The 24,865-nt window shown below is 46.0% G+C and overlaps 1 protein-coding gene across 2 annotated transcripts in view; it reads right to left on the bottom strand.

Annotated features, from left to right (window-relative positions):
- The window catches only part of TAGAP (T cell activation RhoGTPase activating protein), a 462,232-nt gene that overhangs the window by 178,758 nt on the left and 258,609 nt on the right, over nt 1–24,865 (bottom strand). For both annotated transcript variants that reach the window (XM_086927328.1, XM_086927329.1), the window contains exon 3: nt 20,566–20,736. In XM_086927328.1, the coding sequence (XP_086783454.1) occupies nt 20,566–20,736 (171 nt within the window). The remainder of the gene's footprint in view (nt 1–20,565; nt 20,737–24,865) is intronic.

A 24,865-nucleotide genomic window follows, 5' to 3' on the forward strand; every position in this document is an offset into this window, starting at 1 on the left:
CAACCTTGGAGGAGATTCTGCGAATTTCAGGTGGAAGAAAGTTCCAGATTTTTGGTGAAGAGCCGGAGAAGGCTTGTTGGCATGTTCTCTTTTTGCGAAAGATCTGAGGTTTCAGAAGGAGAGTGTTAGCACTCCTAGACGGTCTACCCCCTCCGGATAGTTCTAGCTTTTGAGCTAGATAGTTGGGGGTTTTGAAGTGGAGGGCTTGGTGAGATAGGCAGGCAATCTTTAGCTCAATTCTAGCTTCATAGGGCAGCCAGTGTAGAGATTTTAAGACAGGGGAGATGTGGGCATTTCACTTGGTGCCCGTAACCAATTAGGCCACCGCGTTCAATGATGCTCTTAGTGGGGCCAAGGTATATTTAAGGAGGCCACAAAGTGTAGCACTACCCTAGACAAGCCTCGACAAAACCAGCACTTGGACCACTTGCTTGCAGTCCGCTTGAGGTAGGAAAGGTTTGAGATTCCTGAGTGTCCTCAGAAGGCGGTTAGCTCCCTTGCACACATTGCTGATATGAGTCTTCATATTTAAATATGTGTCCAGGGTGATTCCTAGAGATTTAACATAGTCAATAATGTGGGGGAGCAGTTGAAGGCAGTGAGTTGGTTCATCCAGAGGTCAATTTTAGGAGAGTGTTTCGGGGGAGAAATGAGGAGGAATTCTGTTTTGGAGGAGTTTAGCAGGAGGTGGTTCTCAGTTAACCAGTTTTGAGTAGTCAGTAGGGTGGAGTTGAGTGAAGTGATGTTATCCGGGGAGTAGATTTTCAGATAGAGTTGGCTATTGTCTGCATACATATGGAAGAGAATGTCCATGGATTTTAGTTCATTAGCTAATGGTTCCAGGAACAGGTTGAAGAGAATGGGAGATAAAGTGCTGTTCACTTATGAAGAAGGGGAGCCCTTTGATGAAAATCAAATACATCTATGCTTAAAGGCTGTGTTTAATTGGTTCCGGGAAAATCAGTTATCTTGCAACTCCGCTAAAACGGAAATTATCTTTTTTGGTTATACCCCAGCAGATGAATGGCGAAAATGGTGGCCATCGGACCAACCGGCTCCTGTTAGCCCGGTCACGACAGTTAAGAACTTGGGAGTGATGATGGATTCAGATCTCTCCATGAAGACACAGGTGCTGTCAGTGGCTGGAACGTGTTTTGGGATGTTAAAAATGATGAGGAATTTTTTAGCATTGTTACCAGTGGCCCATAGAAAGACAGTGGTCCAGGCCCTGATAATGTCTAGGCTGGATTATGCTAATGTACTTTATTTACGCATCCGTGAGAACTTATTAAATCGTCTTCAGATTGTCCAGAATTCTGCCGTTAGAGCAGTTGCTATGGTGGGGCCTAGAACCCACATGACGAATTATTTGAAATTACACCACTGGTTACCAGTAAGAAACAGAGTGGTCTTTAAGGCACTTGTGTTGGCCTTTAAGGCGCTGAATAACAGTGGGGCCCAGTACATCAGGAAAATAATTGCGCCCTACTACCCCGCCAGTGCACTGAGATCTTCTACCAAACATCTGTTGCAGGTACCTAAATTCAGCTGGATCAGGAGGGGCGGCTGCTCCTTCCAGGTGGTAGTGAGCAGAATATAGAACAGGCTCCCGCTGTCTTTAAGACAAGAAGGTGACCTTTTGAGCTTCCGCCGCCAGCTGAAAACCTGGTTATTCCATCAATAATCTAGATGGAGCATGAGTAGATGGGAACGTCGGGCTCTCCCCCTAGGGTTTTGGCTTAAACTTTCTTAGCGCCGGGACACTCCTTGGAGTAGCCGTGCGCTTGTATAAATACCCCATAACATTAACATAAGGTGGAACCTTGGGGCTCCCCTATGGTGACTGGTGATGGCTTGGAGAGAGAGTGGTTCACCTTAACTCTTTGGGATCTGTGCTGGAGGAAGGATGAGAACCATTGCAGCACCTGACCAGAGAGGCCCATCCTAGCTCCAGAATGACTAGGAAGTTGTAGTGATTGACAGTGTCAAATGCAGAGGAAAGGTCAAGGAGGAAAAGGAGGCAGGATTCATTTCGGTCAAGCATTATTAAAATGTCATCCATCACGTGAGGGAGAGCCGATTCAGTGCTGTGCCACTACGAAAGCCAGATTGGTGTTGGTCCAGGAGATGGAATTTTTCAATGTGCGCACAAAGTTGTGACTGGACGCATTTTTCAAGGAGTTTGGCTAGTGTGGGAATGCTGGAGATAGGGCGGAAGTTGTTAAGATCAGCGCTGTCTGCTGTAGTTTTTAGGTCTCGCCTGTCGATGCGCATGCGCATCGAGCAAGCGAGATTATAGGGGCTCATCGACTCTTTATCTAACTTGCAAGGAATCGTGGCGATTCCTTGCAGTGCCCGTGACTTTTAAGGTCAATGCGCATGCGCATTAAGCTTATGCGCATGCGCATTGACCTTAAAAGTCACGGGCGCGTGCACGTCCGTGTTTGTTTACCCGCTCCGCCCCCTCCCGCCGTGTCGCATTTCTCCTCCCCCTCCCCTCCGTCTTGTACTCACCCTCTCTCCCATCTCTCTCTCCCATCCTGGTATCTCTCTCTCACCCTTTCTCCTCCCACCCTGCCGTCTCCCTCACCCCCCTACCATCTTCCCGTCTCTCTCACCCTCTCTCTCATCCTGCCGTCTCTCTCACCCTCTCTCCCAGCTCGTCAGCCAGGCTCCCGTCTAACGCCGTCTGCAAGCCTATTTTGTGTGCTCGATCCCCCCCCGCGCCTCGCACCAGACTCCCCCGCCGCTCGCCATATGCTCGCTCGTTCCCTCCCACTGGCAGCCTGCGGCCACTGCTGAGAAGCTTGTTTTTTCCTGTGAGCTATCAAGCACCCCTTGCTAACGGCCCACCGTGTACCACGATCATATCCTGTTTTTCAGCAAATAAGCCGGGATCTGTGTACCAGTCTTCCTGAATACGCATTACACACCGCAGACACACAGAACAGAAGGTAACACAATGTTTGTCCGTGGTCTGTATTGCAGGCGAGTGTTTTGGAGTCGCTTCCATGCTTGGCTAAACATAATGCTACACTTCTTTGGTAGATACTATTTTATTTCAGCACGGTGTATGAGACGTTTGTTTTACCCTAATGGGACGTTTATGTCACTCACTACGACACCTTTTCAAGATGGAAGCCTCATTTTGAAAAACATTGCCAAAAACCGAGAACAGTCCATATTTGAAGTATTTCGTCTATGCCTACACGTTTTGTAGTCATGCCCTTCACCGTCGTCAGCCGGTTGTAAATGCGCATGCGGATAAATCTCTACCACTGCGCGTGTCTAGAATTGTGAACTGTATGTACTGTCCTAATGTGCACTACCATAATGTGCAAATTCACTCTTAACTGTTACACCTCAACATGTCATTGCACCACTTTCGATTGTCACCGGGCTGTGTTAATTTTTTAACCCTATAATATTTGGCCACAATATGCATACGTCTGAATAAATGATGGTACTTTTATTACATAACCGGCTTTGCTTCAGACGTTCATTGAACACCCTCTCTCTCATCCTGCCGTCTCTCTCACCCTCTCTCCCAGCTCGTCAGCCAGGCTCCCGTCTAACGCCGTCTGCAAGCCTATTTTGTGTGCTCAATCCCCCCCGCGCCTCGCACCAGACTCCCCCGCCGCTCGCCATATGCTCGCTCGTTCCCTCCCACTGGCAGCCTGCGGCCACTGCTGAGAAGCTTGTTTTTTCCTGTGAGCTATCAAGCACCCCTTGCTAACGGCCCACCGTGTACCACGATCATATCCTGTTTTTCAGCAAATAAGCCGGGATCTGTGTACCAGTCTTCCTGAATACGCATTACACACCGCAGACACACAGAACAGAAGGTAACACAATGTTTGTCCGTGGTCTGTATTGCAGGCGAGTGTTTTGGAGTCGCTTCCATGCTTGGCTAAACATAATGCTACACTTCTTTGGTAGATACTATTTTATTTCAGCACGGTGTATGAGACGTTTGTTTTACCCTAATGGGACGTTTATGTCACTCACTACGACACCTTTTCAAGATGGAAGCCTCATTTTGAAAAACATTGCCAAAAACCGAGAACAGTCCATATTTGAAGTATTTCGTCTATGCCTACACGTTTTGTAGTCATGCCCTTCACCGTCGTCAGCCGGTTGTAAATGCGCATGCGGATAAATCTCTACCACTGCGCGTGTCTAGAATTGTGAACTGTATGTACTGTCCTAATGTGCACTACCATAATGTGCAAATTCACTCTTAACTGTTACACCTCAACATGTCATTGCACCGCTTTCGATTGTCACCGGGCTGTGTTAATTTTTTAACCCTATAATATTTGGCCACAATATGCATACGTCTGAATAAATGATGGTACTTTTATTACATAACCGGCTTTGCTTCAGACGTTCATTGAACATATTACTGATGTTTACAAAGTAGCACAATTCTTTATTAAAAAGAGTAAGTAATTCCACTCGGAACGTTGTTTTGTTTCTGGTCTACTTGCTCGGTTCCCGGGTAAATATTGGGTTGCCCTGTTTTTGTAATGATGTATACGCACAGTGACTCATGTCACACTGCATCATCGATGACCTCATTGAACAACAGCTGTTTAATGTATTTTTTATTTTATTTAGGATGATTCAGTATTGCTGTGGTTTTAAACAGTCCCTACCTTCATGCGGTCTCCATCCGTATCTATGTCCGATGCTATGTCATCAACTGATTGAGTGTAAATAGTGAATGAAGGCACATTTCACTGGTATGGAAGTTGCTGCACTACTGATTAGATGACTAAGTCACCCAGTAAGTGACTGAGTGTGAGAGCATCAGGAAATTGTATTGAAGGAAGTTACTTGGTGTTTGAGTGAGTTAGTAAATGAGTTAGGCACTCAACAAACAAGTGAGTTGGTCTTCAACTCTATAGTCCTGAAGTGCTACTCATGTCAATACATGTTTACATAAAGCACCAAAGTATAACATTTAGTTACAAAAGTTTCTCCACATGGAGGGTGAAATGAATTAATCATGATGACCACCGGCATTGGCTTAGCTATCATTCCATTCCATCGTTTTTTGCTCATTGTGCCGTTACAGACAGTATAGGCACTCATGCTTGTCCGCATTTACATTCAGCGTGCTGGTGCATGAAATCCTAATTTGTTTTAACAGTTTGAGGGAGCGGCCGCAGGGATATATGATTTTTTTCTCCTTTGGGTGCAAGTAGTGGAAGCACGCCCTCTACTGCCTCCTGCTGGTACTAGTAGGAGCAGCTCCTTAGCAGCTATGAAGATGCAAGGCCCCTCCCTACTTTCTGCCCTGGCCCCTCCCCCTCTCCTTGAGGTGAGCTCGGCATCACCCTCGCTCATAGCCTCGAATCCATCACCCTGCTTCCAGTATGCACACCCCGAGCACGTCCTCGAAACACATTTCCATTCTGTCCATTCCTATGCATCATTCATTTATCACGCAGACACCTCTCAGATCCGTTTCAAAGCCAAACTGCAACTTTCTTGCACTCTCACTCATCCTCACTCACCCTCAACCCCTCACCCTCACTCACCCTCAACCCCTCACCCTAACTCACCCTCAACCCCTCACCCTAACTCACCCTCACCCTCACTCACCCTCAACCCCTCACTCACCCTCAATCACCCTCAACCCCTCACCCTCACTCACCCTCAACCCCTCACTCACCCTCAACCCCTCACTCACCCTCACACTCACTCACCCTCACTCACCCTCACTCACCCTCACTCACCCTCACTCACCCTCAACCCCTCACTCACCCTCACTCTCACTCATCCTCACTCACCCTCAACCCCTCACCCTCACTCACCCTCACTCACCCTCACCCACCCTCACTCACCCTCAACCCCTCACCCTCACCCTCACTCACCCTCACTCACCCTCACTCACCCTCAACCCCTCACTCACCCTCACTCTCACTCATCCTCACTCACCCTCAACCCCTCACCCTCACTCACCCTCAACCCCTCACCCTAACTCACCCTCACCCTCACTCACCCTCAACCCCTCACTCACCCTCTCACCCTCAACCCCTCAACATCAACCCCTCACCCTCACTCACCCTCACCCTCACTCACCCTCACCCTCACTCACCCTCACCCTCACTCACTCTCACCCTCACTCACTCTCACCCTCACTCACCCTCACTCTCACTCACCCTCACTCACCCTCACTCACCCTCAACCCCTCACCCTCACTCACCCTCAACCCCTCACTCACCCTCACTCACCCTCACCCTCACTCACCCTCACTCAACCTCAACCCCTCACCCTCACACAGTGCAATAGGTCTCGGAGCATTTGAGTTAGAGCTTTTAGAAATGTTTATGGCTTTTTTTTTTAATTCTTTAGCATTGGCTACAGGAAACAAAAATGCTAAAGATTTACAAAAAAACCCATAAACAATTCTAAAAGCACTAACTCTAATGCTGCGAGACCTATTGCATTTCACTCACCCTCACTCACCCTCAACCCCTCACCCTCAACCCCTCACTCACCCTCACTCTAACTCACCCTCACTCACCCTCAACACCTCACCCTCACTCACCCTCAACCCCTCACCCTCACTCACCCTCAACCCCTCACCCTCACTCACCCTCAACCCCTCATCCTCTCATCCTCACCCTCACTCACCCTCACTCACACTCACCCTCACCCTCACCCACCCTCACTCACCCTCACTCACCCTCACCCTCACCCACCCTCACCCTCACTCACCCTCAACCTCACTCACCCTCACCCACCCTCAACCCCTCATCCTCACTCACCCTCACCCTCACTCACCCTCACCCTCACTCACCCTCAACCCCTCACCCTCACTCACCCTCACTCACCCTCAACCCCTCACCCTCACTCACCCTCAACCCCTCACCCTCACTCACCCTCACTCACCCTCAACCCCTCACTCACCCTCAACCCCTCACTCACCCTCACTCACCCTCAATCCCTCACCCTCACTCACCCTCAATCCCTCACCCTCACTCACCCTCAATACCTCACCCTCACTTACCCTCACTCACCCTCAACCCCTCAACCCCTCACCCTCACTCACCCTCACTCACCCTCACTCACCCTCAACCACTCACCCTCACTCACCCTCACTCACCCTCACTCACCCTCAACCACTCACCCTCACTCACCCTCACTCACCCTCACTCACCCTCAACCACTCACCCTCAACCACTCACCCTCAACCACTCACCCTCAACCACTCACCCTCAACCCCTCACCCTCAACCCCTCACCCTCAACCACTCACCCTCAACCCCTCACCCTCACTCACCCACCCTCACCCTCACTCACCCTCAACCCCTCACTCACCCTCACCCACCCTCACCCACCCTCACCCTCACTCACCCTCACTCACCCTCAACCCCTCACCCTCACACAGTGCAATAGGTCTCGGAGCATTTGAGTTAGAGCTTTTAGAAATGTTTATGGCTTTTTTTTTTTTAATTCTTTAGCATTGGCTACAGGAAACAAAAATGCTAAAGATTTACAAAAAAACCCATAAACAATTCTAAAAGCACTAACTCTAATGCTGCGAGACCTATTGCATTTCCAATGCTTGTTTTTAATATAGGTGTTACCTGTGCAGCTTTTAGGCATTCTGGGATCGTGCCTTGGGACGAAGATGCAGTGACAATCTTTGTCCAGCTGGGAGAGATGGCATCCTATATTTCTTTGAAGATGGAGGGTGGTAATGGGTCACTGAAGTGATTAGATGGGTTGATACTCCGAAGAACCTTTTTGATGTCACTTTTATTGAGGGGGTAAAGGTGTCCCAGGATGCATTGTTCTTGATACCCTTGCTACTCGGTTCAAGCTTGTCTAGTAAGGCCGGGGGGGGTGCAGACCCATTGAGTGGCAATAGAGCACGCCTGGTTTCCCGATCAATGTTAATGAGTCTAGATTTCTCTGTAAAGAAAGCAGCCAGATCACCACATGAGGGAGGGCTGACTTCAGAATCAGATCAGTTAGGTGCTTCCACTGATTGTTATTTAACCAGTTCCAAAAGTTTCTTGGGGCGATTTGCAGCTTGGTTAAGTTGGGATCTGAAATATTCCACCTTAGCTTTCTTGATTTGTTTGTTATAAGAGCTTCTTGCTGATCTAAGGATTTTTAGCTGGTCCGCGGATGGAGTGGATCTCCAGGAACGCTCAATATGGATGCCTTGTATGGATGCCTTTTCTGCCCTAACATCAAAAATGTATTATCCAGGTAGAGAAGCACTTGGTTCTGAACCACACCTCCTTTGAATTACCCATTAAAAAAAAGCATTGAACTTTGCAAAACATCAATCGTAAATGCCACATAAAAGCCCCAGAGCATTGCGTGGCTAACAAACATCTGACCTTAAACTGTTCACGAGCAGACAGATATCCTCAAGATGTGGCAGAAGACTTCGACTTCCTAAATTATCTTAATGTTGTGCATACCCAAATCCTGAACCTGACTCGCATTCATTCCCTCTTTAGCTCTATTTCCAGAACTACATTTGAATGGAGTATTGGTCAGTCCATTGCCAATTACATGCTTTAATGATTTCCACCTCAGGCCATGATAGTGTATGTTCCATTTTTGACTTTATTGATGCTATGGGCAAAGCTGATATGACCACCTCAATCAGAGACAACTTCAATCACAGACAATGTCTGTAATGGACTCTCCATTATACCGAAATTCACTTCTTGTTCCAAGCTATACCGTATGGTCTCTTACTGATATCAAAATCTAAGCCACTTCCGTGTCCAATATCTATTGTATGGTCAAACAGAACCCCAAAAAATCTTTAAGTCACTATGCACGCTCCAGATTGGGGTAATGGACCATACACTCCCCTCCACCTTAAACAGAGTGTAAGAAATGTTCCTAAACTCATCTTGTTACCCCTTTATCCTACCCAACATCACCAGACTACTTTCTGGGCAAGCTATTATATGGTACTAAGGGAATATCTTTCCTTTCACTTGGAACCTTCACGCCCGCACTTACAACTCTGCCTCATGAATGTTCATTTAGTAAAGGCCCATCACTTGAAAGCCTAATACTGAGGCACCTTTACAAATGAGACTACGGGACCAGCGGTCCACTAACTCTATGGTGTGTCAAGATTGGCTTTTCTCAGTGGCGGCTCCTCCGCTAAGGCGGTGAATGTCACCCTACTGTTATTTGAGTAGTGCAGAAAATAAAATGATAATAACATGAAGTTATTATCATTTATTTATTTTCAGAGGCGGCTGGTGACATTTGAAAGTGGTGACGCGTATAAGTTGCGGTGAGTGCCCTGTGGCGAGCCTGACCGCCATAAGGGATATTCAGGAGGGGTGGGGATTTCTCCCCCGGAAAACTTTTTTTATAACAGTGTGCAAATGTTTCATTTTTAGGCAAATTTTACCCTGGTGAAATGTTGTCCACTGTGCTGTCACTACCGCGTAGTATAACCGGTATGTAGTGCTATCCCTGTTCTGTCACTACTGTGCAGTGTCACCATCGTGCAATGTACCATCCTGTTGTCACCACCACATAGTCTATTCCCTCCCAATGTACCACTATAGTGTGGTGGAGCCAATGTTCAGTGTCACCCTAGTGCTATCAATAATATGCCATTCTCGTGCAGTGTCAAGACAGCTATCCACACAAGGATGGTGTGACAGTGCAGACAAGTGCTGACAAGGATGGTGTGACAGAGAGCATTGTAACACTGTGGTGCAGGGCTCCGTGTTTGTGCAGGACTCTGCAGTAGGAGGTGGTACACAGATCCAATGATGGCATTGCTGACCCTGGGATACCCGGGAAGGATGCTTAGCTCCTGAGTCAGAAGGTGAACAACACGATGATGGAGTTCTAGGCTTGGAGCCTGCTCATTGCAGGTAACGCGACCCCTATTGTTGGCATGTGTGCGGGGGGAGCAGCAATCATGCCATTAAACTCCTCCTTCCTTCTGACAGGAGCTGCTCAACAAAATCACCACAATCCCCCATAGCCCCCCTCCTAGCCAACTTTTCTCAACACAGGCTGTAGCAGCACACCCTACACCATCAAACAGCTTGTTTGTAAGAGTCCCATGCATCAATAGGAGAGAGTGATGGGAGGAATACGTCATAACAAATTTATTTATTTATTTTATTTATAAAGTTTTATATAGCGCAAACTTGATCCCAAGGGATATCAGAGCGCTTTACAATTTGAAGGAAAGGAAGGTAACAGTTCATTACATGAGTCAAATGGGGAATATACCCATACAATGAATCAAATAGGGCTCACATAACAGGCCGTGGAAGGAGAAGAAAAAAAACAATAATAATATACAAGATAAACAACAAATTCTGGAGTATGTCCAATGCAATTAGAGCAGGCAGTCGCAAATCTTATTAACCCCTTCCATGCTCATGACGGAACGGTTCCGTCATGAGCGTCGGTTGAGCTGTGCTCATGACGGAACCGTTCCGTCATGAGCCGATAGGCTCATTAGAACCTTCAGCACTGCGCGAAAATTCGCGCCGCGCTGAAGGGGTTAAGGTAATGACTTATTCATGAGGAATCTTTTTACTTCCAGTTTGAAAGCAACCTTGGAGAAGATTCTGTGAATTTGCAATCTATGAATGAAACCTGCATGCATGCCACAGGTTAGGTGCCAGGAACAAGCGAAAATTATGAAAACATATAGGTATTGTAATAACTTAAGTACTGCACAAAGGACAGGCGTATATATACATTACAAACTCGCAAAGATGCAAAATGACACGAATATGCATGAATCACAAAACCTGCCCTGAAAGAAAGAGCAAAATAAACAATAGAGAAATAGGCAACAATACACCACACACGCACACATCGATAGCAACCACACAAACCCTTTGTGCATCACCACCAACTAAATACACACACAATATGCACACTACTTCACATACACAGGTACACAACACACTCAGGCGTCCATTTGCTACTGAGATCCCAGCGGAAGAGCAACGAGAGGGAATTAACAGAAAGTAAACAAGGCTCTCCAGAGAACAGATGTATTAAGAACATTACTAGCAGCAACAAAGGGGAAGCCAGAGGACAGCCACTCCCCCCTTTGCTTACCCGTAACTGATCCCCAAGCCTACTCAGCCGTTTTATTCGGCCATTTAAATGAACAAAACTAAATATTGGCGCCGTATGTCTTTTACGTTCATTGCTTTCTCCCTTCATGTTAAGGTTTCCCCTGTCAGACCACACCGACACTTCCTGGTTCGAAGTGAAGGGTCACGAGCTAAACACACGCGGTTTGCTTCACAGGGAATTTCCCGGTCATTTTTAGTTGATGCTATCATGAGTCGTCCACTCACAACAGGTCCTCATTCAATCATGCGCCGGAGGGGCACAGGAGAGGAGAGACCTTTATTAAATAATTCACAGACCGTCTTTTATAATAGTTTGTGCTAAATGTTAGACTGTGCACCGAGTGCACAAAGCTGTGTATCAATTCACCAACATGCGAGGGGTAGCGGAAGGGACATCACATTCCCATTCACATCACATTCACATCATACTCCAGCTAATTGTATTCGATTTTTTATTACACTAATAGTGAATAAATGTTTCATTTTTCACTATTAGTGTAATCAAAAAACTGTGATAAAACAGAGCAAGTAGCGCCCCAACCAGTGTCTATAATGAGGAGCTGCCACTGTATTCCTGACACTGATTTTGCCACTTCTGAGGTCAGGGGTTACAAAAGCAGTAGCAGGAGTCGTAAGGGGCAAGTTGGGGGTCGCAGCTGCGACCCCTGCTGACCCCTAAATGACGCCCTTAGTTCTACCTCGGCCAGAGTTTGTTGCTGTGCGCTGAAACTTCTGTGCAGTTGTTTTGTTGGCATCCCTTTTCACTGTTCTATTAATTCGGCGAAAACATTCTGTCTTTTAATTAGGCCTTGCTAGTGCCTAATTTATATATATAAAAAAGTGTTTTTGATTACACCTCCTGCCTCCTTCTTCCATCACCCTTCACGTGCTTTCTCTTTGTCTCGCACTTTGTGGTTCTTTTTCATTCCTCTCTCTCTCTTTGTCGCAGTTTTCCTGTCTTTCTCTTCCTCCTCCCCCCTTTTCTGCCTTTCTCTCTTTTGCTCGTGATCAAAGCTTGATGATGAAATATAAGTCCTAACTGCCTACAATTAGTGTCAGTGCCCAAAGTGCCAGTTGATGAATGTTGACATTGAAGTGCTATAATCCAAACCATAAATGTGCAGGTTCTAGTCAAATCAAATCAAACATTTCTTTATTTAGATATAAGGCATATATCTTTAAAAGAAAATTACAATAAACACATTGGATATCAACTATTAAAAGTGAAGCAAAAAAGAAACAACCAAAACAACAATCAATTAAAGTTCTAGTTTCCACCCTTTTTCTTCCTCCTTTTTTCCTCTTGCGTGTTTGTCCCTTTCTGACTCTGGGTCAAAGTCATGAGGAGAATTAAGTGCTGGCCCCCAACAATTAGTGTTGGTAGTGCCCATCTGCAACCACCAGCTCAAATTAAGCATTGGCTAAGGGCTTCTGAGGAGATAAAATGCTGACATAGTGTACTGGGGCTGATGGCCATGTTCTATCGTTTCGCACTCTAAATCTTAAGCACCATGTCAGCTGAGTAAACATCGTTTACCACAAGGCGATCCAACGCATGCCATTACAACGCGGTCATTACAACAACCGCATTGTTACAGCTCATCCCATTACAACGCAAGCCGTTACGACGAATTGCTGCAGGGGGCAGAAGGTGTTGGATTTTAAATCCAACCCCTTCCGTACTGTTACACAGACTGGAGTTGGAATTATACTATTCCAAAATCCAGCCTCCCCCTACAGCAAGCCATTGTAATGACTTCCGTTGTAATTGTATGAGTTGTAGCAACCCGGTCGTTGTAATGTCCACGTTGTAATGGCATGCGTTGTAAACTGATGTGATGTAACATGGCCTTTTTCTGTCAGCTGGCGTAAAGCTACGGAAGAAAGGAAAGTATGTACAACTGGAAAACGTGTCACATATACGAGGGGAGGCCGAAGCATCACTTGTCTAGCTCCTGAGTTTAAAGAGAGTATTAGCCAAGCAGATCAGAGATTCATCACCACCACACTTGCGAACAAACACTCACCATCACACTACAACAAACACTTGTCTTGACACACATATTTACCCTAACAAACACAACTGTTTGTACACCACTAAATAAATTACATCACACACACACACACACACACACGTGTAACGCAGGCCCCAGCAGCGAAGGGGGGGGGGGGGCAACCCTTCAGGAGCCCCACATCTATCAAAAAGCCCGCATTCTGCCCCAAAGCCAATGAACATCTGTGAAATATAGGATGCTGTATGGAGCTGTCACATTTTACGTGACACCACTGGCCCTGTATAAACACAGAGGGAACCTAAGCTTGGCGTTACCCACACCGCTAGCCAGACCAGTGCGTTCTGTGGCATATTCTCTTCTTTGCACACGAAAATAAGGATAGCTCAGGGGGTTTCGCGTGCACTGTTAAAAGCTGGATTGACTTGAGTACAGTGTATTTAGTTTTCAGCAGTGATAACGCAGCCTTTCATTCTTCTTAGGTGGGCGAAATAAGGAGTCACTGAATCCCAACAGTAACAGTTATACATAAAAACATATGTAAGAAAATATTTTAAGCACGGCCAGGGTTATACTGAAGAGGGTCCCTGTTCCCTACAGACCTCACCTCCCCACCCTTCACCATCTCCAGAAAGGAAGAGGGGGTTTAAGAGGAGAACACCCAGAGGCTCGCTGAACCTCTTAGCAGGGGTACTCGTTTCTGGTCACCTGCCATCAGCACAGACAACTAACTAATCCTCTTCAGAAGTTGAGTTTATATGAAGATGGGTGATCTTTAAAAAGACCATATCTACCTCCGCCTCCAGAAATTCACTTTTTCAGAAAGTAAATCAGTGCTAGTTTCTGCTCTCCTTCAGCAACCTTCTCACCCTTATTCCTCCTTATCTACTGACCTCCCCAACAAACCACTGCCTTCGCAGACGCCCTTCAGGACTCCATAGTTAATATCATTATAGATCAAAAGAACATTCCTTCCAGGAGACCTCAACATCTGGTTCGACAAACCAGCTCTACAGACCCCCATCTTCTCTTCTAGATTGAAGCACTTGTCTTTCACAAATTGGTGACTGGCTCCACCTATTCGGTGGGCCACGCACTTAACGCTATATTTCCTTCAATTACCTTAATCTCAGTTTTTTCTGATTTGTAGTGCTTATATTTTGTTTAGAACCCCATGTCAAGAACACCCTCAGCCCGCATGTTGAACACAGCCTCGGCTAACGTGTTTCGTGGCACGAACAGCTGCTTCTTCAGGGCTCGTCTTTTGGAGTTAATCTTTCCCTATTGACATATTAACTGTATGGGCAGCTAAGTTAGACCTGTCTTATATTTTCCTAGATTGCCAATATATCTCATAGATTCCCACGATGCAAGAATTACTCATATCATATCAGCATCGCAATCTCATACAGTGTGTCACACAAACTAATTCGAATTGTCTGATCATCATGTATAGTTGTTACAGTGAAAAACGTCCACATCAGGAGCCAAAGCCTCAATAAAACTATCCGCAATGAGGAGTCATAGCTTCCCATTTATATATGCTCATATGGAAACACAGTCTGATAACAGGCTGTCTTTGCCCTGATATCAAGCGTCACTGAATAAAACATTCTAGTCTTGGACAAAGAAAATTGATTCATACTGGGAAGAAGCACAGATTTGGCATGAATCTCGATGAGCGCAACCTTAAGAACTCTGTCGACAACAGTGGGATTACTGTTCTGCTGCTTCTTGACTTACTGTCAGCTTTTGGCACAGCTGTCCACCGACAACTAGCTCACAGACTCTATGACTTTGGGATACAGGGTACAGTTTCCTATGGATGAAATCCTTCCTCAAGGACAGGCCTTAGATTGTCTCACTAGCACCTCTTAATTCTGCACCGTATATGAGCCCAGTAGGTGCCGCCAGGCCCGACCCTTCGACATTTACCTAGCCCCGCTTCCTGAAACTACTACAACCATGCTGATGATTCTCAGATCCTCTTAAAATTCAAACATCCCTCACAAATCAAAACTTCACTTTGGAGCAGTGGAAAAATTTAGTTAACGAGAAGTCAATAAGCAGGAGGGAGGAGTACTGTCCACCAACGAAGAAACAGGTGCAACATCAAGAGGCAAAGAAACACTAAAAAGCCTGGCATCAACACCAGGAGGCCCTGCTGCAGCACAAGGCGTCCTGCCGGAATGCCAGGAGACTCAGAAACGGAACAAGAGCAATCACAACCTTAATGTGCAAATGCTTACTGCGAGCTGCAATTTGTGGTGTGATTATCAAAAGGGACTACTCAATAAGATAATTCATTTAGTACATCAACCCCTACCTTTTCCTTGTGAAGAAATCTCCACATCACTCAAGAACCATCACTCCCAGTCAACCAAAAATCACATTATCCTTTGTTGCAACAGGACAAACATACCAGCAGCCCCAGCGCCAGTGTATTCAGAAGGTGCGATAATGGTAGACTTTTTAACTGTTGTTAATCACCAGCAACCTTGGTTAAGCAGCACCTCTCAGACAAAAAAACGTGCATAGCCACTAAAGGTCAGCGACAACATTCTGCGTCAACAGCAACAGTCTACGTTGACCACCAACACAAAGCTGCAATGACAACGTCTCTCTATGCCACAACAGCGAATGCCTGACCTGCTCCTCAAGTCGACAATGACCTCCATGCGGCACCCATCAACACGAACCTTCGCCTCCAGCTCCTCGCATGGACTTGGACTCGAGAAGGTAAACTGTTCGGTGGGATGAACCTGGTCTTTGGATCCCACATGCGCACCATCAAGGTTGGCCTGAACTTGTGGCTTTACCCACGTCCAACACGACCATATACTTGGGAGTGGCACTTTGTTATTTTTGGGTGCTATTTTCACCATTTGTCTGGTGTTATGTTTTCACTTTATTACTGTTTGAGTGCTGCATAAACATTGCCTATAAGTTGAACCTGACTGCTTTTGTGACAAACTACCATAAGGTTAACCACAGGATTATTTAGTGAATTTTGTGGTTCACCCTGACAAGGGTTGTGTTTATTACTTGAGTGGAGCTCTCAACCCTCTAAAACAGTAACCAATGTCTTACAAGCTCCATCTCAAATTCCTCTGTGTTCAAGCCACTGATATTTTATTCTTTATTTTTAATAAAACCATGTATTTCTTCCCACAAGTAGTAATGAAAATGATTTTGTTTCCCTATCCAGGTGAAAATGATCACAACATTTGGTTTGTCTTAAATGCCTAATGGAAAATCCATTCCAGCACCTCCCTATCCACAATACAATGCTTGTCAACTTCACAGAACTTCTGTTCAGATGGCAGCATGCAGCACAGGATTTGTGTTGATGGTTCAGTAGTCATTATAGAACAGGGGGTCACCTGGGTATCGGGTATTATAGTAAACAATTGGTCCTCGACGAAAATTCACCATGTAACACAATTACTGCGTTAGTCAAATAATTTTTTAGTCAGCTCTAGAATAAATCTATACAGTTGGTTAGATAGATACACTAGCCCACATTGTCAAACTAGTACATAAAAGGCACCAAAACATTGAGATTTCAATTGAATCCAGCCGGATTCTCTTATTTAATATACAATTTGAAAAAAGAGAATTTAGCAAATTTTATACAAATATTTACATTTACAATAAACAGAAATTGTTCTGAGATATAAAAGAGAGGCGTGCAACGAGAAAGGTGAAAGTGTGTGCTCAAGTGATTGATCAAAGAGATCAGAGAAACAAAGTGCAGATTACTTATATACAAGAATGAGCCTGCCCTAGAGAACGCTTGCAAAAAAAATAATTCTTTTTAACTAGCTTGTAGTTTTTAAACACAACCTCCGTTATCCTTGGTTTGCACTGTTGGCAAGGGGATTAGGAGGGAGGGAGAGGGGGAGAAGGGGCAGAGACTGATAGGTGCAGGCTCCCAAAGGAAAAAATGTCGACGTTTCGACCCACACATAAACCGGGTAATTCAATTCCTCAGATCAGGGTCTTCATCAGGACGGGATGAGGGGGGTGGGGGGGGGCGCAAGGAGTATTTCATTGTGCACGCACCTACGGCGGTTACGTGTTTTTCCGCATTCCATAACGCGAAGACGAAGTGGCAAGTCTGGCAGCGCCTTGTGAGAAGATTAATTCCTCAGCGTTTTTTGATATTAAATTTAGCTATCAACTCTGACTCTTCATTGGAGAGCGTCCCCGAAGTAGCTTGTGATGCCAATTTGAGATTAAAAATTTTGGGTACGGACAAAACGTCGCACAAGTGGTGACGCACCACAGAAGGGTGCCCAATGACATTGGTTTTTTAACCTGCGGGCACATTGAAATACCTTGCGCCCCCCCCTCATCCCGTCCTGATGAAGACCCTGATCTGAGGAATTGAATAACCCGGTTTATGTGTGGGTCGAAACGTCCACATTTTTTCCTTTGGGAGCCTGCACCTATCAGTCTCTGCCCCTTCTCCCCCTCTCCCTCCCTCCTAATCCCCTTGCCAACAGTGCAAACCAAGGATAACGGAGGTTGTGTTTAAAAACTACAAGCTAGTTAAAAATAATTCATTTTTTTGCAAGCGTTCTCTAGGGCAGGCTCATTCTTGTATATAAGTAATCTGCACTTTGTTTCTCTGATCTCTTTGATCAATCACTTGAGCACACACTTTCACCTTTCTCTGTGCACGCCTCTCTTTTATATCTCAGAACAATTTCTGTTTATTGTAAATGTAAATATTTGTATAAAATTTGCTAAATTCTCTTTTTTTCAAATTGTATATTAAATAAGACAATCCGGCTGGATTCAATTGAAATCTCAATGTTTTGGTGCTTTTTATGTACTAATTTGACAATGTGGGCTAGTGTATCTATCTAACCAACTGTATAGATTTATTCTAAAGCTGACTAAAAAATAATTTGACTAACGCAGTAATTGTGTTACATGGTGAATGGTTCAGTAGTCACCATAATCCCATGATGGGCCTGTAGACTAACTCTCCACAACCGTGTAATGGAAACCTTGTGCACCTTATATTTCAGTCCCCTCTCCTCCACCAAAATAGGCAGTGCTGCAACACAAGAGAAGATAAAAGTTCCACCTTGGTCACTCACATTTGACACCAAAATGCACCCCACATAGGATCACAACAAATACAACACTTTTTCAACCAAAGCACTGGAGCAAGGAAGACAGATTGGTAATGGGGAAAATGTGCAAATTTAGGCTGCAGTAAAACTGCATCCAGTTCTAATTCCCCATAGCAACCTGTCTAGTGCACAATCATGTTGCACGTGCTCCTCTGAGAAAATTGCAACATGTGTTTAAGGATTTACCCTGGAGTGATGTTACAGCAAGCATACGTTTTATTCTTTTAGAGCTTGTCAGTCAGTCAACAACCACCTCATCAGTTAGCCACATTTATCCATGTAGGAACAGTTGGGCCCTTATTAGGAGTGTCCCGTAACCAGACCATAACTGGAATTACCACCCTCATCAGAATTGGAAGGTTTTGTTTTTCTCAAGAGGAGAAATCTCCATGTGAAATAATAATAATACATTTTAAAATTAATAATCTGTATTGGTAAAGCGCAAACATATCACCCCTTAAGGTTTTAAGGCACAGGGGGCCTTTGGGGAATTTAAGTGAGCTATTGCCCAAAGTCACATGATCCCGAGCTGTGCTGGTGATTGAACCGCGAGCCCTGCGTTCCAGAGTCAGCCGCTCTGGCCTCTGCACCACACTTCCAGGTGGAAACCACGATTCCCACATGTTATTCCACCCAAAACTTGTTTTTTCTGTTATTATCACTGGTAACTGTAATTCGGTGATGAGGGTTTTTTTTTAGGGGCACTCATATTCGAGGCCTGATTGTGTTGCACATCACCTGTCTGGCCCCCAATTTTACATGGGTCTCTCACGTCACCAGCAGCGCCTGTGGCCAAGTGTGAGAAAAGCTCCTTCAGTCTACTGGGAACAGACTGGTTCTAGTGCCAGGATGAATTCCAGTATTACCGCAGGAGGACGCAGCAGCAAATGTGTTTGACGTTCAGGTACAAGTGCACTGGCCCCATACATCACCATCTAAACTCACTAAGCCGTAAGCACTGCAAACTCAAAAAAATTATCAGCAGCGGCGTAGCTTGGTCAGTAAGATTGGGGGGGGGGGGTGAGCTTCAGGTTTCCCGACAATCACCCTGGAATATAATGTTAAAATACTTTATACACATGCAGGGCGCATGAGTGGGGCTTAAGAGGCAGGGAAAATGGAGAGGAATGCGGATTGGTATGAATAATGCTAGAGAGAAACACAATATTTTGCATAATAATCAATGTTTTTTAGGACTATCAAAACAGAGATGAGAGGGAGAGTGTGTGTGTTGTTTTTGTCAATGTCTGCATGCAGAAATCCCTAGTGAAATCCACCATACCCGACTTAAGGCACCAGTACCCAACTATTCATCAGAAAATGCATTTATTAGGGGGGTGTAACACCCTAAACACTCCCGAAAGCCACGCCCATGTTTATCAGCCTGTATCCAGACAGAATCACTGCACTCCAGCTGTCTAGCCAAAGATCCTTCGAAGTAGACTCTTGCCAGCTCCCAAAACTCAGTCTGCCTCCCTCATAGGAAAGGAATCATGAAGCTAAATGCATAGCACCAATGCAAGGGCTCTAACACAAACAAGCAAATATTCCCCCTCAACCCCTCCAGTCCATGGTTGAGTACAGCCAGACCCTATCTCTGTCTGGGAAAACTAAAGTGAGAATTTGGGGAGGTCGGGTGGTGTCTGGTTGAAAAGTGGAGGAGAGGAGACAAGTGGAGATTAGCCTGAGATATCAGGTTCCTTTACATTTCTGTGGATCCTGCACAGGTTGTAGGCGTTTTCATTGGAAATCTGTCATCTTCACTGATTGTTTGGTGACACTCTTACTTCATTCAAGTGTTTTGTACACAACGGGGACGATTAGTGGAGAAGTGTGGCTCAATGGTTAGAGCGGCAGACCCTGATGCAGAGGTCAGGCCCGGGACCAGGGTTCAATCCCCGCCTCGGGGGCTCTTGGACTCAATCTCCCCGGACCTAATAATTCTCGCCTCGGTGCCTATTCTAATCATGGGTCCCACTCTGTGACTCTGGGCAATAGCTTGCTTAATCTCCACAACGGCCCCTGCAGCGCTTGGATGCCTGGCTTCACCCTGGAGGTGCCCAGGAGTGGACATTTCACAGGAAAGCCAGGAAGGGTTCCACAGCGATATGAATACAGCGCTACGAGACCAGTGCGCTATATAAATACAAACACAAAAAAATACAAACACATTTCTTGTACTGATGTCAATTTCTGAGGTGCAAGCTCATTCAAGAGATCAGACCGAAGTAAAACAAAAGAACTGTCAAGCTACCAATCAATCACAGTGCATTGTTGTGTTCAAGCTTACTTGAGCTTGGCGACGATGAGCATGTCACTGAACAGGAAGAGGTGCCTCTCCTTGGTCTTCAGGTCCTGAGTCAGCTGCACACACTCGTGGAGGATGAGCTCTGAGCTCTCGGTGCTGAGCCCCAGCACGAAGGGGCTCTGGTCGACGGACACTGGGCACCCAAAGCTGTCCCTGGAACACAACAACGCAAGGGAAAGGAGGGTGGGTTAATGGTCTCATAACACAGCAACGGCATCATCAAACAGTATTGGGCTTTAGGTGACTGTGGAACTATACCCCAAAACATGAGTGCAAAGATAAAACAATGATCAAATCTGAGCAAAATATTTTCAGCTAACATGTCAATCATTAGCTCGTTCATCGTTAAGCATGTTACGCTTGCGGAAACATGAAGACTGACGAATGGAAGTATGTTTTAAGGATTCACATATGATTTACTGTTCCATAAATAAATTAAATAAATAAAATGCACATGATGTGCTTCTTAAACATTCTAAATCTGTAAGTTGGGGTGGTGTGGCTCACTGGTTAGAGGCGGCAGACCCGTAAGCAGAGAACGGCCCGGGACCCGGGTTCAATTCCCGATGCGGCAGGGTCGTGGGCCACGGTCAAAACGGACTCGATAATTCTCGCCTCGGTGCCTACTCTAACCAGGGAACACACTCGGCAACTCTGGGCATTAAGCTTGCCTCATCTCTACAACGACCCCCACAGACGCAGGGGATGCCTGGTTTCACCTTGGAGATACCCAGAAAGGGACCATCTCACAGGGAAAACTAGGACGGGTTTCCCAGCGGTCTTCAGCGCCAGGATACTCCATGGAGTCGCAGTGCGCTTTACAAGTACACCCACATTTACATTTACATTTACAGCATACAAGGTTAATGAAGATGTGCACACTTTGAAAAGGAAAGTACAGGTTAAAATTGCATGTGGGCTGTCAGGAATCGCATCTGCTCATGATGTACCCCAAGATATTTTCCTTTTGAACCTCTGGATTTTGATAGCTGCTAGATAGAGCCAGCAGCTATTTGAAACTGATTAGACCCCATTTTTAGGTCTCGCCTGTCGATGCGCATGCGCATCGAGCAAGCGAGACTATGGGGGCTTATCCACTCTTTGTCCAACTTGCAAGGAATCGTGGCGATTCCTTGCAGTGCCCGTGACTTTTAAGCTCAATGCGCATGCGCATTGAGCTTAAAAGCGCGTGCACATGCCCCCAGCCGCCTGCCTTGCCTACTCTCCCGCCCCCTCACTTCTTGATTGCACGGCCGCTAGGCCGTGCCTCCCCTACTCTCCTCCTCCTACTCTCCTCCCCTCGCCGTCTGTTCCCGCACTCCTCCCACACCCCCGCTCCGCCCCCTCCCCTGCCTGCCATGTCGCGTCGCATTTCTCCTCCCCCCTCCCCACAGCTCCCCTACTCTCCTCCTCCTACTCTCCTCCCCTCGCCGTCTGTTCCCGCACTCCTCCCACATCCCCGCTCCGCCCGCTCCCCTGCCTGCCATGTCGCGTCGCATTTCTCCTCCCCCCTCCCCACAGCTCCCCTACTCTCCTCCTCCTACTCTCCTCCCCTCGCCGTCTGTTCCCGCACTCCTCCCACACCCCCGCTCCGCCCCCTCCCCTGCCTGCCATGTCGCGTCGCATTTCTCCTCCCCCCTCCCCACAGCAATGCCCTCCATTTTGGATCGGTGCGCCGAGTCCCCTCTCCTCCTGACGTGGGCAAAATGATAACTTTAAACTGAGTAATCATAACATCAGCTACTTACGGCGCCGGGGAACTGCGGAAGATGGTATTTGGCGCTATATCATGACTTTTTTTTATTGTTGTGAAAGCAAAGCTACTGAGTAGGTCTTTGTCGCACGAATGTCTCAATTGTTTTCCTTGCTGCACAATAGCAAGGACTTCGGTTGCTTTTGCACCAAACATTTGACAGAGTATATGCGCAAGACAAATGTCTGTAAAACTAGGCAATTGGATTTCCTACCTCTCCAATCTCTCACTTGGCTCCCATGACACAATTCCTCAGTTATTCTGCCTTGCCATGGTAAAGTAAACCAGCCAGCTACCCAGAACACAAGCCAGCATAATCATCCCCTTATGAATGATAGCTTTCCGCTGAAGGAAAGCAAATAGGCCTGCCCCTGCTGCAACAACTGTTTCTAATACTCCATTTATTCTCCCAGCTGTTTATAAAACACTTCAACAGAGGTCAAGCTGGGAGGGCGACAACAATTGCACATTAGGCCCGTCCTCGAAGCATCCAGCGTCTGCCAGTAAACACTGCAACATTTGTTAGGATGTGAGGGCGCACATCAAAGGTTGCCTTCACCACTATGGACTGGGTGTCATCCTTTGTGAAAATCATTAGCCGGCCCCGCCTCGTGCGCTGGGATATATCAAAACGCATGGCACAGAAAGAGCTGCTGGAGGCCCAGAAATAGTTTTCAGGCTGAAACTCTTACACGTGCAACAATACAAGTACAAAAGAAGGTTCCAGAAAAAAAAAATATGAAACTGCACAGCCAGCCTCGTAGTTCCTGCACACTATGTTACCGCCAATGTTTGAGCAAGTTCATCCATGTTAGTGCAGGCTCCAGAAGTTCACAAACTTCCCCTATATACTAGTTAAGTCAACCAAAAAACACCAAGGCACACCAAATGCTTGTAACTGTTATCCAATTTCCACGATCTATGGTTCAACCCGTCGAATAAATATCCTTTCGTAGAAGTCCACAACAAATGTTGAATTAGATTATTTTACTTGTTTACTTGCTCACCCTCACCCTCACTCACCCTCAACCCCTCACCCTCACTCACCCTCACCCTCACTCTCACTCACCCTCACCCACACTCACCCTCACTCACCCTCACTCACCCTCAACCCCTCACCCTCACTCACCCTCAACCCCTCACCCTCACTCACCCTCAACCCTTCACCCTCAACCCCTCACTCACCCTCACTCTCACTCACCCTCACTCACCCTCAACGCCTCACCCTCACCCTCACTCACCCTCACTCACCCTCAACACCTCACCCTCACTCACCCTCAACCCCTCACCCTCACTCACCCTCAACCCCTCACCCCCTCACCCTCACTCACCCTCAACCCCTCACCCCCTCACCCTCACTCACCCTCACTCACCCTCAGTCACCCTCAACCCCTCACCCTCAACCCCTCACCCTCACTCACCCTCAACCCCTCACTCACCCTCACCCTCACTCACCCTCACTCAGCGCAACCACAGCATCTTCACTAAATATATTTAATAAACTTTAAGCTATTGGCAATATAAAATAAAATCCATTTTATTTACGTATTAATTATTAATTGTTTTTTAATGCCATTGATATTTTTTATATCAATACATATAAGTCACATATAAGTCCCGTTAATACAAAACATGTTGCTTTACAAATGCTAGAGGTGTCACATTTACAAAAATTATAACTATTGGCTTTGTAAAGAAGAAAGCTATTAATTTAGCTATTTAGAAAAAACAACACATAAATAAAAAACAAAAAAATAAATAACACCTATAGCTCTAACTTTCCTACTGCGAGACCTATTGCATTTCCAATGCTTGTTTAATGTTATTAACAACTAACTACTCTTATCGCTCTCTTATCAAGTCGCCCTTTTTTGCTTTCTATATCTATGCTGATGACGCTAAGATCATCAGCAAAATAGTGGGTGATCTGGATGAAACAGCATCTCTGTTCCATGGCCTGCTTGCTGGTGGTTCTTGACTTGATGAGCGATCATTGGCTGAAGCTTAACTTTGATAAAATGGTGGGTCATGTGACAGGTGGCAAAAGAGTTTGCTGGTTTTCCTCCTGATGGTCAAGGTAAATAGGTGTCTACCTGATAGACACATCTAATAATCTCATAAAAGCGCATATACAAATATATACATAAAAATACCAAAAGTAGACAGTTCAGACAGGTTTTCCACCAGATGGCCAGGAAAAAAAAGGTGTCTGTCTGGCAAACTCAGCTAATAATCTGGAGCCCTCGTTTGATTATGATCTAACTTTGTTTTCTCAAAGACTCTCCCATCATCCTGTTCTTGTTCGGTTTGGATTTTGAGGCAAATTATTCACGCCTTTATCAAATGGGTAGCTTTTCTTTCAGGCCACTCATGTTAGATCTTGTTCCCTATTTGAGGGCCTCTCCCTATTTATTTAACAAGCTTCATCTTACTCAGGATGTTGTGGCACAGTGGATCTAACTCTCAGAAAGTATGTTTCCATCTCAAAACATCTAGTCGGCTATCACAGGCAGCCGTCCCAACACTATC

This window comes from Lissotriton vulgaris, chromosome 6, assembly GCF_964263255.1.
Source record: "Lissotriton vulgaris chromosome 6, aLisVul1.2, whole genome shotgun sequence".
Classification (NCBI taxonomy): Eukaryota; Metazoa; Chordata; class Amphibia; order Caudata; family Salamandridae; genus Lissotriton; species Lissotriton vulgaris.